This window comes from Papaver somniferum, chromosome 7, assembly GCF_003573695.1.
Source record: "Papaver somniferum cultivar HN1 chromosome 7, ASM357369v1, whole genome shotgun sequence".
Classification (NCBI taxonomy): Eukaryota; Viridiplantae; Streptophyta; class Magnoliopsida; order Ranunculales; family Papaveraceae; genus Papaver; species Papaver somniferum.
The window spans coordinates 270,104,436-270,120,106 of record NC_039364.1 but is presented as its reverse complement, the minus strand read 5'-3'; the positions used below and the strand labels follow the sequence as shown (position 1 = coordinate 270,120,106).

Genomic DNA, 15,671 nt, shown 5'->3' with positions numbered 1-15,671 from the left:
AGTACAACATGTAGTTATAGTGCATGTGCCCATAAATATATTCAAGCAATAGGACAAAAACATACCAACTCTCATTCTCTTGGATATCTATTTAAAAGTGACCAGAGTAGCAAGTTGTAAAGTACAGTAGTAGAAATTTCAATTGAAGTTCCATATGAGACACGGATAAAATGATGTTATTCATTTTACAAAGAATAAAGCACGCAAACATACAGAAAGCATGCTAAGGAACAGGATTAAACATAAGTTCCATCTTTATCGTTCTTTCAATATCATGTCACTAACCGAATAACCACAGATTAAAGGAAATAAAGCGATGTACCTGCGGGAGTGTGTCATTTTGGCTTGCGTATAAGTAAACCTCGGCAGTCAGTTCGGAAGTAATCATTTCGGGATTCTTTACCCAAGTCTTGTGGATCTACAGACGGCAAGATATTATCATTCGCAGAAAAGATTACTGTACTGAATTCCTCATCGTTGCCATCGTCATCTCTATAATTTTTGGGAGGTGTCACAAAAACAATAGACTTTTTCTTATCTAACTGGTCTTTGACATAAAATACCTGCTTAGCTTGTGAGGCTAAAATAAAAGGATCATTTTTGTATCCCAACATAGTAAGGTCAACAATCTTGTAGCCAAGAGCATCTCTTTTGACCCCACGTTTATTATCAACCCAATTGCACTTGAACAGATGAACTTTTCTTTCACAGTAATCTAACTCCCATATCTCTTGCAAGACACCATAATAAGAGGCTTTACCATATGTAACATCATCATCTCTAGATATGTGCATGTCATTTGCTGCAACGCTAACCCCACTATTCTGGTGAATTCTACCATCACGGGATCTTGTGCGGAATAGATATCCATTGATGCGATATACAGTGTATTTCGTTACCTCGTAGTGCGGGCCGTGTGATATCCATCTTAAGTTCTCTGAGATACTTTCTCTGTCGTCTGCCAACTCTTTTTCAACCTGAAATTCATTATTAGGATGAACCTTGAGTTTAAAGGAATATAACACATCAAACAAGACACTTTTTCTATGACCTATTACCTCATTTTTTAACCAAGCGCCAAAAGTGTTAGAGTGCTCTTTCTCTAGCCATGCTCGCTTTTTAGTAGAATAGTTAGTTTCCAAATATAGCTTGTGTCGGCTGGTATGTACAATAACCAAATGTTATTATACTTTGTACAAAAAAAAAAAAGGAAAAAAACAGGAAAAAAAAACAAATTAATACTTACTCTATGTAAGGCTCAATTTCAGGCGTGTTCTGCATTACATAGAAATGTGCTTGTCTCAACTGTTCAGGGGTAACTATACACGGCTCTTCAGCTGATAACGGTTCTCCCTCCTGAGATGTATTATGCCTATCTAGTGGAATACCAATTGTCCTGATGCTTTTATGGTACTCACAATATATCTCAATCGTCTCTTCTGCAACATTCTCTTCGGCAATGCATCCACAAGGTTGATTCTTGTTTCGCACATGCCCCTTTATAACCTTCATACACCTTTCGAAAGGATACATCCATCGAAAGCAAACCGGACCGCATAACTTCACTTCCCTGGTAAGATGTACAGTTAAATGAATCATGATGTCAAAGAAGGATGGAAGAAAATACTTCTCTAGTAAGCATAACGTCACACAGAGATCCTCTTGCAATTTATCTAGCTCTTCCACCATGATTTCTTTGGCAGATATTGATCTGAAAAAGAAACAAAACCTGATAATAGCATATCTCACAGGTGTAGGCATAATTGATCGAATAGCGACGGGCAAAAATTGTTGCATAAGCATATGGTAATCATGTGATTTGAGTCCGATCAGCTTACGCTCTTTTAGGTTCACAAGGGTGGAAAAATCCGAACAATACCCTTCTGGAACTCTTAACTCGGATAGTGTCTCCAAGAATATGTCTTTTTCTTCCGTAGTTAATGTATAACATGCTGCGGGAAGTATCGTTCCTTTGTCATCTGTCTTAGGGTGTAACTCCGATTTTAACCCCAAACGCACCAAATCCTTTCTGGCGTTTAATCCATCTTTTGTATTCCCGTTGTGCAGCAACGTTCCAACAAGACTTTGTCCCACATTCTTTTCGACATGCATGAAATCAATACAATGTTGGACATCATTATAGCGCCAATATCTAAGTAGTCGCTGCCATATGTTGTACTTGCTCCAGTAAGTGGTTTCCCTGCCTTCCTCTTCCTCACCTGACCTATCGACTTCTTTTGATATTTTTCTGATGCGCTCAATTTTCGTTTTTCCGATGCGCTTCATCTTTCCACCTTTTCCAGGTGTAGCCTGCACGTCTTCCCCTTGAGTATTCGTCCCCTTCTTTCCCCATGAATTCTTTATACATTTTACCTCCTCATATATTTCTTCCCCGGTCATTGGTTCTGGAGCAGTCTCCCACTCTTGTTTTCCGCCAAATGCCCCCTTCTGCCTTCTGAACGGATGCTCATAGGGTAAAAATCTTCTATAACCAACATAAACATTCTTGTTTGAGTCATGAAGCCTAATACTGTGCGTTTTTTTACGACACACCACACAACCATGATATCCAGCGTAGCGACAACCACATAGTGTACCAAGAGCAGGATAATCGTTTATCGTCCACAAAACAACTGCACGTAGAGTAAACATTTCTTGGGCATATGCATCCCATGTTCTCTTTCCCTTCTCAAATAAGAATTGAAAATCTTTAACAAGAGGTTCTAAAAAGACATCGATGTTGTTTCCTGGCGCACCATCTATAAGTAACGACAACATGATGAACTTTCTCTTCATACACAGCCCCGGTGGAAGGTTGTAAATCACAACCAAAACTGGCCATACACTGTGATGTTTGGTGCCTGTGTTTACATCAACTCCATCAGCCGAAACAGCTAACCGCAGATTTCTTGGATCACCTTTAATTTCTGGGAAATTGTTATCTATCTCTCTCCAAGCATGTGAGTCTGCCGGATGACGTAAAACACCGTCTTTGTTTCTAGTGGTATCGTGCCATATCAAATCTTTTGTTGTGTGCTTCGATTGAAACAGCCGCTGAAATCTTGGGATGATGTCGAAGTACCACAATACCTTTGCTGGAACATTCTCGTAAACTTTACCATCCCTGTCAACTTTCCATCTGGGTGCTTTACAAGTAGGACACACTTTTTCATCCTTGTACTCATTCCAATAAAGAATGCAGTTGTTGATACATGCATGTATCTTTGTGTACCCTGAACCCATTGATTTCAATATTTTTTTTGCCTGATATGTACTCCTCGCCATTAAATTACCTTCTTTGGGAAGCATGTCCTTTAACAAGGGTAACAATTCATTAAAAAACATGTCTGATGCACCGTGCTTACTCTTCAACTTAAACAACTGCACAATTGCAGACAACTTTGTGAAGTTGGGACATCCTTCGTATAAGGGCTTTTCAGCATTTTCAAGTAACTTTTTAAACTTTATAGGGTCATCTGCGAACTCTTCTGCAGCCTGCATCATATCTATAGTGTCTGGAGCATCAGTGGGAGTTCCCATTCCAAAATCTTCGTCTGGAGCATCAGTGGGAGTTCCCATTTCAAATTCAGCGTGCATACCATTGTTGACGTTAACTGGCTTACTACTAGTTATTGCCTCATCCTTTTCCCCATGCTTATTCCAAATAGTATACGTTTGATCGATTCCATTTACGAATAAATGATCTTCTACGTCGCCAACGGAGCATGCACAGAGATTTAAACAATTTGTACACGGACACAACATAAGAAATTCATCATATGTCTCACCCTCCTCCTTGAGATGGTTGACAGCATACCGCAGAAACGCCGCAACTCCTTCTCTATAACGTTTCTTCGTTCTATCAGTACTCATCCAGGATTTATCCATTCTGAAACGCAAAGAGACCAGTAGATCCATCAGTTGCACTCCAATGAAAGCAAAAACTGATAAATCAATTCAGAAATACAAGCTTAGTATTAACTAATAAATATGTTTCATTTCAAAATAATAGTTATCCCCTAACTTGACAATTTAGACATACAAGTCTTGAAATTACCAATAAATTCAGCACCATTTGAAACATAAAAAATTTATATGGACAAACATGGTAATAACAGATGAAACAGGCAATATGCAATTTCCCTCATACAAACCGATAATCATGCCACACAAACCCATAATCAGACATCCAGTATTAACTCAGGAAAATTGGTCTAGTACTTTCAGTAAATGGAGTCATTTCAAGTTTTGGAATAACACATACTGAAGGGTCTGTATGTCAGCCGCAGTTGGGAGATTTCGCGAGAATGAATTGCAGCAGCTCTAGGGTCAGTGTGTTTGTTAAATTAGAGTAAACACTGATCTGTGCTCTAATTGATTAACTTAGAAATCAAAATGTCATTTCAAATAAGTACTCTAATTGATTAACTTAGAAATATCATATCATAAGTAGTATGTCCCTAGTTCTATAATTGACATAGTTGGCAACTTTTATATCTCTGGGAGCTCAAATCTTCTTCTTTAGACAGATGTGAAGTCACATCTGTCGAGAAAGAGCTCTAATGTTCATGAAGAATGATTGCACAATGACAATGAGAAAAAAATACGAAGTACTTAACACTGGTGCATAGTACATCAAGGCTTGAAAAACATACCTATAAGTAACTTTGAGTCAGTTTTAGTGATTCTTTAAAAAAATGCCTTCCTTTTCTGGCTTTTCTCTCCTCGTCTCAAAGTGCTGATTTAGTAGAAATTAGATCCAGAAACAACAAATCCCAGGCAACTGTTGCAAAAAGTTAAGAATTTTATCATTGCAAATTTTCAAATTCTTCCAAAGGTCTTAACTGAAAATGCTCGAAACTGCACGATAGTATTATACATAAAGCAAATCACTAAATCTATCTCTCATGGAACTGGAAACTCAATGCTTTCACTGAAGAATAATGACACCCCTGAAACAGATTGAAAACAAATACATGTACCTACAATACATCACCCATTTAGCTACAGATTCAAAAACAAATAGGATAACATCAACCATTTAGTTTTATGAAACATCACCAGATTGAATGAAACATCACCCATTCAGCTACAATACATCACCCATTTAGCTACCCATTTTACTAGTCCCTCTAATAGGATAACATCACCAGATAAGTTCTATGAAACATGCTCACAGATTCAACATGATGTACTGAACAACAAAGCAATAGTGAGCACAGATTCTATATGTTGCAGGAAAAATAATAGACACAAACTTTAGTGCAGCGAAAAAGAATTTTAGTGCACAAACTTCAGACACAAACTTTACTCAACAGATTCTATATGTTGCAGGAGTTAACAACATTTCAGGCAAACATGGGGTATATCATTCAAGACAGAGCATGAAAAGTTCAGAGGTTTAACTAAATTACAATGAGGTTACAGTTCAACAAGCTATCATGATAATTATCAGAGATAATAACTTTAAGGTTTGAGAATGATACCTCCAGTATAAACTGGGTTTAGGCACTACCACATATTGTGATGCTCCTTCTTACCCCCTCCTTGGTTTGTATTTCAGCCTCACAAGTACCTGGTTGCTCAAAAGAGATTGTCAGGACTAACAAATTCAGAGAGCATCAATGTTGACTAACATCAAGGGAACCAGATGAAGCTAACACAGAGTGCAATGGGTTACAACAAAATTCAAAAAACTAACATAGTAACACTTATTACTACGCAAAAATCATCTAGTATAATGAGAATTTCAGCAATCTAAGAATGAATGCTACAACATACCTAAGATGGGAGTAAATCAGACTGATTTTAGGGTTGAATCTATAGATATTCTAAAACATCAAGGGGCAATAATCCCGCCCAAAAGTTATTTCTTTTGATTTCAACCCCAAAATAAAAAGGTTAGGGTTCAAATAAAAAAATAATTGACTGGGATTATTACCGCTAGATGTTCTCAATATTCTTGATTTCATCAGATTTTCATCCTATGGAGGTGCAGAAATATTTCCAAAATTGAAGACTAAATCTTCCCTAAAAATCCCCTTATTTTCTGCCAGAATATCAGTTGGAGAATTTTTTTCCTTAAGATAGAGAGATATGGATGAAGTGATTTAGAGATTTTAGGGATGAACTGATAGGCGTACATGCCTGTTTGAGAAGATACCCATTTTACATTGTTAACATCAAAACCGAGCATGTGTTTGTCTTTTTTTTTTTAAAAGTTAAATTATTTCCCCACACAAATTTAATTAAAATTAAATTATAGTTAATTATAAATTATTCAATTAAAATTAAATTATAAATTATTCGATTAAAATTAAATTAGTACTCGAACTCGTTCTGAATCGATCAATATTTCAGGTGAAGTGTCGAGTCTTGATTATGTAATAACTAAATTTTGATTATGTAATAACTAAATTTTTACGTGTCTCGATTCCAAAGGACGAAGTTCCGTTTTCATCAGTTTTACTCGAACTCGTTCCGAATCGATCAATATTTCAGGTGAAGTGTCGAGTCTTGATTATGTAACTAAATTTTGATCATGTAATAACTAAATTTTGATTATGTAATAACTAAATTATGATTATGTAATAACTAAATTTTGTCGTGTCTCGATTCCAAAGGACGAAGTTCCGTTTTCATCAGTTTTACTCGAGCTCGTTTCGAATCGATCAATATTTCAGGTGAAGTGTCGAGTCTTGATTATGTAACTAAATTTTGATCATGTTATAACTAAATTTTGATGTAATAACTAAATTATGATTATGTAATAACTAAATTTTGTCGTGTCTCGATTCCAAAGGACGAAGTTCCGTTTTCATCAGTTTTACTCGAACTCGTTCCGAATCGATCAATATTTCAGGTGAAGTGTCGAGTCTTGATTATGTAACTAAATTTTGATCATGTATAACTAAATTTTGATTATGTAATAACTAAATTATGATTATGTAATAACTAAATTTTTGTGTCTCGATTCCAAAGGACGAAGTTCCGTTTTCATCAGTTTTACTCGAACTCGTTCGAATCGATCAATATTTCAGGTGAAGTGTCGAGTCTTGATTATGTAACTAAATTTTGATCATGTATAACTAAATTTTGATTATGTAATAACTAAATTATGATTATGTAATAACTAAATTTTGTCGTGTCTCGATTCCAAAGGACGAAGTTCCGTTTTCATCAGTTTTACTCGAACTCGTTCGAATCGATCAATATTTCAGGTGAAGTGTCGAGTCTTGATTATGTAACTAAATTTTGATCATGTATAACTAAATTTTGATTATGTAATAACTAAATTTGATTATGTAATAACTAAATTTTGTGTCTCGATTCCAAAGGACGAAGTTCCGTTTTCATCAGTTTTACTCGAACTCGTTCCGAATCGATCAATATTTCAGGTGAAGTGTCGAGTCTTGATTATGTAACTAAATTTTGATCATGTAATAACTAAATTTTGATTATGTAATAACTAAATTTTTCGTGTCTCGATTCCAAAGGACGAAGTTCCGTTTTCATCAGTTTTACTCGAACTCGTTCCGAATCGATCAATATTTCAGGTGAAGTGTCGAGTCTTGATTATGTAACTAAATTTTGATCATGAATAACTAAATTTGATTATGTAATAACTAAATTATGATTATGTAATAACTAAATTTTGTCGTGTCTCGATTCCAAAGGACGAAGTTCCGTTTTCATCAGTTTTACTCGAACTCGTTCGAATCGATCAATATTTCAGGTGAAGTGTCGAGTCTTGATTATGTAACTAAATTTTGATCATGTAATAACTAAATTTTATTATGTAATAACTAAATTTGATTATGTAATAACTAAATTTTTCCGTGTCTCGATTCCAAAGGACGAAGTTCCTTTTCATCAGTTTTACTCGAACTCGTTCGAATCGATCAATATTTCAGGTGAAGTGTCGAGTCTTGATTATGTAACTAAATGATTATGTAAAAAAAAAAAAGTAAAAAGAAAAAAAAGGAAAAAAATGAAAAAAAATTTAAGTAAAAATGAAAAATAATGAAAAAATTTATGCCACATTTATGTCCAAGCCCAGTCAATTACATGGTTTAAGCTAACATCCAGCAGTCCATTACATGGTTTAAGCTACAACATCCAGCCCAGTCCATTACGATTTTACTTATGTTATTTCAAAATGCATCGAATAGGATGTCCATAGTAAATCTAACGGTGAATATATTTATCACAAGCCCAACCAATAGTTAGATTAATAGGGAAGAACCTCTTATCTTACGCTATGTAACACCTCAAAATTCTGTTCGTTTTATCTTTCCTCCTAAACCAGAGTTACAGAGCGGAGAGAACTAGAGAAACCTAAGCAGAGTAAAAAGGGGATAAAGTTTCTAGGCTTAAAATCAGGGAAACATTGAGATTTGTTAGAGTAAAAAGGGAAATCGGATTTCTAAAGTTTGGAAATATTTTTAGGTCTACCGTAGGATCAAAATCAAATGGTATTTTCTTAGGAGATTTTTCCGAAAAAAGGAAATCGTAGACCAAACTCAATCGATTTTCAGTTCACCCTAAATAATTTTGAGCGGGATGAAAATGAAACGCAAAATATTTTCGGCGGGATTATTCAATCTGTGCGACTTTATAAAGGGCCGTATGGTGTTGAGGAATTGCATGGCTAAATCTTATAAAGGTATATCTTGTTCTCAATCTTTCTTTCGTCTAAAAAGCTTAGTTATTCAAACCCTAATTGATTCAAACCTTAATTTTTGAATCAGACCCAATTGATTCAAAGGTTAAGTTTTGACTCAACCCTAATTCCTAATTTTGATTCATTGAAAGCAGGGTTTATGCACCTGTTTATTTCTTATTAAGAAGAACAATGGTGTGCATGCATGTTTAAGCTTTCCTATGTTATGCTTAGGATCTTTATGCAGATTGTATTCTAAGTTGCATAGTGGCTGGATAACAACTCAGTCTTCTATGGTTATGGAAATGCTATTCTTTTATGTTTTTTTCTTTCTTTTCCGATGAATCTGATTAATGTTTTTCACACTGCAAACAATAGTTTAAGCTTCTGTGGTTCTCCCTGAAACCACTCGACATCACATTCTTATCTCATTTAGCTGGCCACATTCTCTGTCGTGTATACTCCCGTGTCATTGACGTTTTGTATAATGGGATTATAATTATGTCAGAGCTAGGTCAATTGAATGTTATTCCTTGGTTTTTTTATCTGTCTATTCTGATGAATGTTTTTCACATTGCAAACCACTAGAAATCACATTTTTATCTCATTTTCATCAACTTTAGCTGGTCAGTAAGCTTCCATCTGTCGTGTATACTCCCGAGTCATTGACATTTTGTATAATGGGATTATAATTATGTCGGAGATCGGCATCCGTCGTTTGTTTTTATGGAACTTGGTAGGTTTACATAATTGTGTATGTTTGAACTGGAGTCTTGCTTGAGTTCTTTCAATGCTCTAGTAAAAACCTCAGCGATTAATAATTTTTTAATTGTTATATCTTTTAACAATTCTGAGACGGCATCCTGCTCTTGCATCTAATCATACTAATCAAGACCATGTTAGTATTGACATAATCAAGACCATGTTAATTGACTGTTATTTAATTTTTGCTTGTGTCTAGCTTAATAACTTTTGACTTTTGATTGAAAAGAATTCAGACCTTATTTGATTGAATCATATACATGTATATGCAGTTTCCTATATGACTACACAAGAGAATTCGAGTTGGGAGCCAGAGTATGATGATGATGAGTATGCTGAAAATGAGACTGCAGCCCTGGAGGCTCAAGCCTTGCATAATTTAGGAGAGTCAGAGGATGAAGACGAAGATTCCGATGGTAGTCGCACCGGTTCCGATGGTGATAGCTCCAGTTCTGATGATGAATCGGCTGAAAGTCCTGAACAGCCTGGTAATGCTTACTAGCTTGTCTGTTTTTGTTTGCTTTGGACTTAAAAAATATGAGTACACTCTTACACCATGTTACTCTTATTTTGGGTTTTTGAACTATAAAAAGACACAGGAGCTCCAAACAATACAGTAGAGTCTAAGGAGAATAATGTTCGCGAGGTTTAACAAGATTGAAGAAGCTAAAGAAAAATTTTGACGGCGAGAAGCATGTGATAGAATTTGATAATTTTGGTCGATTTAAGGGGAAATATAAAGCTGAAATTGCTAGTTACATGGGTGTATTGGTACGTCGAGACGTTGGTCTAAGGCACTTGAAGTGGAAGGAAGTGAATTCAGTGATGAGGGATAAGTTATGGCACGAACTATTGGTATGTATATGCTGATCTATATTGATTTTTAATACTATATTTGTTATTAATTTGTTACCTGCCGTTAACATCTCCATATTTTGGCAGCGGTTTTATGAAATTGAGGAGACTATGAGAAGACAAATTATGAAATATTTTGGGGAACATTTGCGCAACTTCAGAAGAAAGTTGTATGTAAAGTTCATAGTGCCCAATTTGGGTAAACCTGCTAAACTAAATACTGTTCCTAAACAATATCGTGTCATTGTGAACCAAGAACAATGGGACAAGTTCGTAAAGTGGAGGTTGTCTGATAAATGCAAGGTTGTATATTGCACGTTTTAGTTTGGAAATATTGATATTAATTTCATTAATTAGTCTAACTTTTTTATGAATGAAATTCTTTAAATCTGTATGCTCAGGAGTTGTCCATTAGGGGAGCTAAGGCGCGTAAGAACCACAAATATAACCACAGGACGGGAAGAGCAGGGTATGCAGGGCTGTTGGAAAAATTAGTAAGTCCAGTTTGTTATACAAAATTATTATTATTTCCAGTTTAAATTATAGTATTATCTATCTAATTTTTCTTCTTGTGTATTTTATAATTACTAGATTAATGAGAAAGAGATCCTTGAAGATGAAAATCCTTCACGGTCTTTACTATGGAGGAAGGCACATCAAAACAAAAATGGAGAATACGATGACGATGATGTTAGGGAAAAAGCAGCTCAGCTTGTAAGACGACTGAAACTATCTAGCTATTTGTTTTGTGCTTGAGTAAATGTGAAAATAATTTTGATTTAATTGATTATCACTTCTAATCCCTTAATTCTTTTTTTGTGCAGGAGGATTTTGATAAGCAGCTGGAAGATGGAACTTTGAGAAAACAACCAGGCAATGATTCTATCACCCTTGTGTTTGGGGAAGAACATGCTGGGCGTGTAAGATGTATAGGCAAGGGAGTGACTCCAACAACGTACTGGCACCTGCCACGGAAAGGAGCATCCAAGGAGCACATTGAACTGAAGAAACAACTGGAAGATGAAAGACGCGCGAACCAAATGGAGAGAGATAGGAAGGATGCAGAAATGAAGAAATGAAGGCAGCAATGAAGGCACAAGAAGAAATGATGAGCAGCTTAATGTCTCAGCTAAAATCTCAAGGCATATTGAAAAAGAAAATCAAAAGCAAAAAGGCACGGGTATGTTTAACATCATCCAAGTAATTTTGATTAAGTATGTATTTCCTAATAATTCTGCAGTATCTAATATGTCAACTGCACTATATAGAAATCTCCTATTAGAGAGAAGTCTCTTATGCTTGAATTCCCTGTTACAAGCATTTCTCCGACTGAAAGGAATGAATCTAATACAAATAGAAATGACCCTGAATCTGAAAATGTATCTCAGTCTACGGGATCGAAAGATAGTTCTGAACTCCAAATGGTATGTTTCTTTTGCAGGTATTTAAAATATATAGTGCTTTGAGAGTTCCATTTTTTGTTGATGTTAATATAGCGTATATTTTTGTAGTCTGGAAAATACAAACAAAAGTCTCCTGCATCTGAGCATCTACCCCTTAGTTCACCAGACAATTCTCAATCGAAAGACAAAACTGAACTTTCAACGGTATGTCCTTTTCACAGGCATTTAAGCATTTTGAGATTTGAATCTGTTGATGTCAATATAACATTTCTGTTTTGCAGATTGGTAAATGCAAACTGGCTCATGCTTCACTGAGAAATATCATTGCATGGGGTTCGGTTCTTCCATCAGTGCCAGGTCAGAAGGTTCATGGAGATCCACTCCGGGATGATTGTGTCAGAGTGACGGTTGAAAAGTCGATATTAAAGAATCATTGTTTGCCAGTCCCATCTACTCATCTCAAAACAGTAGAGGATGCTGAAAAATCTATAGTAGCTTGGCCTAAAGAGTTTGTGATCTCTTGCTCTAGTGTAAGTTGCTTTATTATACATGTTTATTACCTTCTGCATCCTGACCATATAACTGTTAACATGGTTTTTTCCCTTAATTATACATCCACTGGCTTGCTGCAGGGCCATCCACTTTCAGACCCCGGTGAACATGATTCTGACCCAAACGATGAATATGATTCTGACCCAAACACTAAGAAGACAAAGAAGAAGAAACCTTCATATATGAAGAGCGGGGAACTAAAGTCTCGGAGATCCAGCAAGAGACTCAAGACTGCAGCCTAATTATTAATAGAAATAGTCGTGGACTATAGGATTTGGATGTTTAAACTTTTAAGTCTCTCTTTGAAAGTTTGTTTTCTCAAGGTTACTGCACAATTATCAGATTGAGATGTTTATTATATTGTGAAATGAAATTATTTTGGTACAATTCTAATTGTAGTCTTCATTAATTTTTTATGGATGGTTATTTAGGTGATTTTTGAATAGCTACATTGAAAACACTTGATGTGTCCAAAAGGTGAACAATAGCTACATTCAAAACACTTGATGTGTCCAAAAGGTGAACAAAAGCTACATTCAAAAAACTTGATGTGTCCAAAAGGTGAACAATAGCTACATTGAAAACACTTGATGTGTCTAAAAGTTGAACAATAGCTACATTCAAAAAACTTGATGTGTCCAAAAGGTGAACAATAGCTACATTGAAAACACTTGATGTATCCAAAAGGTGAACAATAGCTACATTCAACACACTTGATGTGTCTTTCGAAAAAATTTAGCCACGGTGCTACAAATTTTTAGTAGCCATAACTTATTAATTGGCCATGTAAAATGTTTATCATGTGTCCAAAAATATGGATGGCCATGGTACCATAGATTAAACGTGACTACAAATCATGTATTAGCCATGTTAAATTATTTTCCGTGTGTCCAAATGATAGAGATGGCCATGGTTGAGAAAAATTAGTGTGACCGCAACTCATGAATTGGCCATGATAAAATGAATTTTGCGTGTCCAATTGATGACAAAGGCCACGACTATAATAAAATTTACGTGACTTTAAGGTAAACTTTAGCCACATATAATTAAATTGTGTGTCTATAAGGATCCTATGGCCACGGTGATAGTGAAAATGCTTAACTACCAAAAAAATATTGAGTACCATATAGACACGGTTTTAGAGTTATGGCCATGGTTAATCATATTTTATAGCCACTCAAAGTTTATGCAGCCATAGGGATACCTTTTTGTCTCGGCACCTGATGCCACATTTTTGGAGTGAAAAAAATTCATGACCAAAAGCCTATGGACACGGTGATTAAGTGTGGCCAATGTAAAGATTTGTACTAGTGAACTCAAACAACAATTGAGAAAATCTCATAACAACGAAATGCTGGATGCTCCACGACAGCTGCAAGACGGCACCAACTCCACAACTGATGAGCTCGAAATCATTAACATTGGGAATGAGGAATATCCTAGGCCTATCTCCACCAGCACGAAGCTTGTACAACTTCTCAAAGAATACCAGGACATATTCGCTTGGACGTATGAATAAATGCCCGGTCCAGATGAAAAATTGGTCACCCACCATCTATATGTCATACCTGGAGCCAAGCTGATCAAGCAATCTCCGAGGCAATTCAGGCACGAGGCAGAAGAGCAAATCAAGACTGAGATTTAGAAGTTGCTTGTTGCTGGCTTCATTAAGCTCATCCATCATCTGACCTGGTTGGATAATATGGTCCCGGTGAAAAGAAAAACGGATAGATCAGGTGTTGCGTGGATTTCAGAGACTTGAACAAATGCTTCCCCAAAGACGATTTTCCTCTACCTAACATTGACATGTTAGTAGACTCCATCACCGGACACGGCATGTTCTTCTTCATGGATGGATATAGCGCGTACAATCATATAAGGATGTACGAGCATGACGCAAGTAAGTCAGCTTTTCGAACTCCTCTCGGAAATTTTTATTATACTGTAATGACATTTGGTTTAAAGAATGCCGGTGCAACGTATCAACGCTCTATGACGGAAATCTTCCACTGGAGCCGATACCTCAAGGGAGCAGCCTCAAGAAGATAACAATCTCCGCGCGTCATGTCGAGAAAGATCCGGGCGAATCACTCTATCAGACGATGGTGCATGTCTATCGTGCTATGTTGGAGCATTTGCGCTTTTGGTCATCCTCTGGACTTCGTGAAGCTGTTGAACGCTCATCTACAACAGCATCTTCCCTGCTAGAAAGAACCAGCAAGAGGAAAGCCACCGAGATACAACATCCTGCGTGTCCAAAATTTCCAACTTCAACTCTAGTAACACATGCACGACTGCCACAATGATGAAAAAACGTCCAAGATATTCCATATCTGGATCGACGGTAACTACATCAATGAGAGACGCTTTCAGAATTTGTCTCCCGTGGAAGAAGTAGTTGCGTTACGAAAGAAGATTGCACCTGGGACTTAAGAGGTACATACAAATCCTCCATGTCAAGAGCTTCATCATATTTGTAGAACCTATTAGTTAAGTCATTCGCATGAAGGAACTTCCCTACTCCTCAAAGAGACGATCCAAAGATGATAATGGCAAAGAAGTATGACTGGGGACTGCTTAGCACTTCCCATCTCAAAGATGGTGAATTTAGAGAGATACAAGCACGCTATCATTATGATTCCAAGATGTCCAAAGACGAGGATATACTCAAGTGAGAAGACATAAAGACGGCCTCATGAACCTAGCGTGACAACATCTATCAAGTCGAAAGCTCAGTGGATACTCGTGGGAAGGGGACTGTCTCCCTCTTCTATATTCCATGAAGAAACATCAAGAAAGCCATCGGTTCCAGCTTCTCCCTCTAATAACGAAACGATCTCTACCATTGTATGAAGGGTTCCAAGTTCGTGCAAGTTGCCACCACGCCTCTCCCTGCCAGTCTCTTCTGATCACAGCTGCTGCTAAGAACCGTTGTTGCTCGTCGATTGATACCATCCAGAGCTTCACCATATCAACGACCACTACGTACAAAAGATAATCTAAAAACTTATGCATATTTTTACCCATGGAGAAGTAATATGGTTACTAGTACGAAGGATGGGGATACCTTTATTATGGTAGACCCATCGGGCATACAAGATAGATCCACGTATACCACGCTTGGGATTGAGGCTCAGCATGAAATTCCTTCTCCGTCAGTAAAGAACTTCTTCAGCACAAGAGAGATGGTCAATCAAGAAGCATGTAATTCGCAAAGTGAAACCAAACTGAAGCAGAAGCTGCTTCAATGCTCTCTCTCCAGAAGAAGCCGCTTCAACGCTCCCTCCAGCAGAAGCCGCTTCAATGCTCTCTCTCTCCAGAAGAAGGCGTTTCAGCTCTCTCTCCAGAAGAAGTTGCTTCAACACTTCAATGCTCTATGCAGGACCCACATTCACATTTGAGCACACAAGGTTCATTTTTGAGCAAATCAAGCACGC

At 36.7% G+C, this 15,671-nt stretch overlaps 2 protein-coding genes across 2 annotated transcripts; one reads left to right on the top strand and one right to left on the bottom strand.

Moving 5' to 3' along the window:
- Positions 1–335: 335 nt before the first annotated feature.
- LOC113296607 lies at positions 336–3,918 on the bottom strand. The gene is made up of 7 exons (XM_026544907.1): positions 2,845–3,918; positions 2,374–2,685; positions 1,880–2,097; positions 1,628–1,711; positions 1,247–1,570; positions 1,059–1,158; positions 336–977 (listed from the first exon to the last, which is right to left on the bottom strand). Exons 1-7 carry the CDS (start codon positions 3,916–3,918, stop codon positions 336–338), a joined length of 2,754 nt encoding a protein of 917 aa, XP_026400692.1.
- Positions 3,919–8,568: 4,650 nt separating this feature from the next.
- LOC113296606 lies at positions 8,569–12,617 on the top strand. Its single transcript, XM_026544906.1, has 6 exons — positions 8,569–8,665; positions 9,778–9,912; positions 10,018–10,070; positions 11,791–11,886; positions 11,964–12,212; positions 12,315–12,617. Exons 1-6 carry the CDS (start codon positions 8,569–8,571, stop codon positions 12,474–12,476), a joined length of 792 nt encoding a protein of 263 aa, XP_026400691.1. The 3' UTR covers positions 12,477–12,617.
- The last annotated feature ends 3,054 nt before the right edge of the window (positions 12,618–15,671 follow it).

Coding starts and splice junctions, on each gene's coding strand:
- LOC113296607 (XM_026544907.1), bottom strand. CDS start 3,918: ATGGATCTACTGGTCTCTTTGCGTTTCAGAATGGATAAATCCTGGATG. Junction 2,686..2,844: donor CAGGCACCAAACATCACAGT/GTATGGCCAGTT, acceptor TTATTTGAGAAG/GGAAAGAGAACATGGGATGC. Junction 2,098..2,373: donor GGGAAGAAATATATGAGGAG/GTAAAATGTATA, acceptor CATGTCGAAAAG/AATGTGGGACAAAGTCTTGT.
- LOC113296606 (XM_026544906.1), top strand. CDS start 8,569: ATGAAACGCAAAATATTTTCGGCGGGATTATTCAATCTGTGCGACTTT. Junction 8,666..9,777: donor CATGGCTAAATCTTATAAAG/GTATATCTTGTT, acceptor ATGAGACTGCAG/CCCTGGAGGCTCAAGCCTTG. Junction 10,071..11,790: donor AGGAGAATAATGTTCGCGAG/GTTTAACAAGAT, acceptor ATATTTTTGTAG/TCTGGAAAATACAAACAAAA.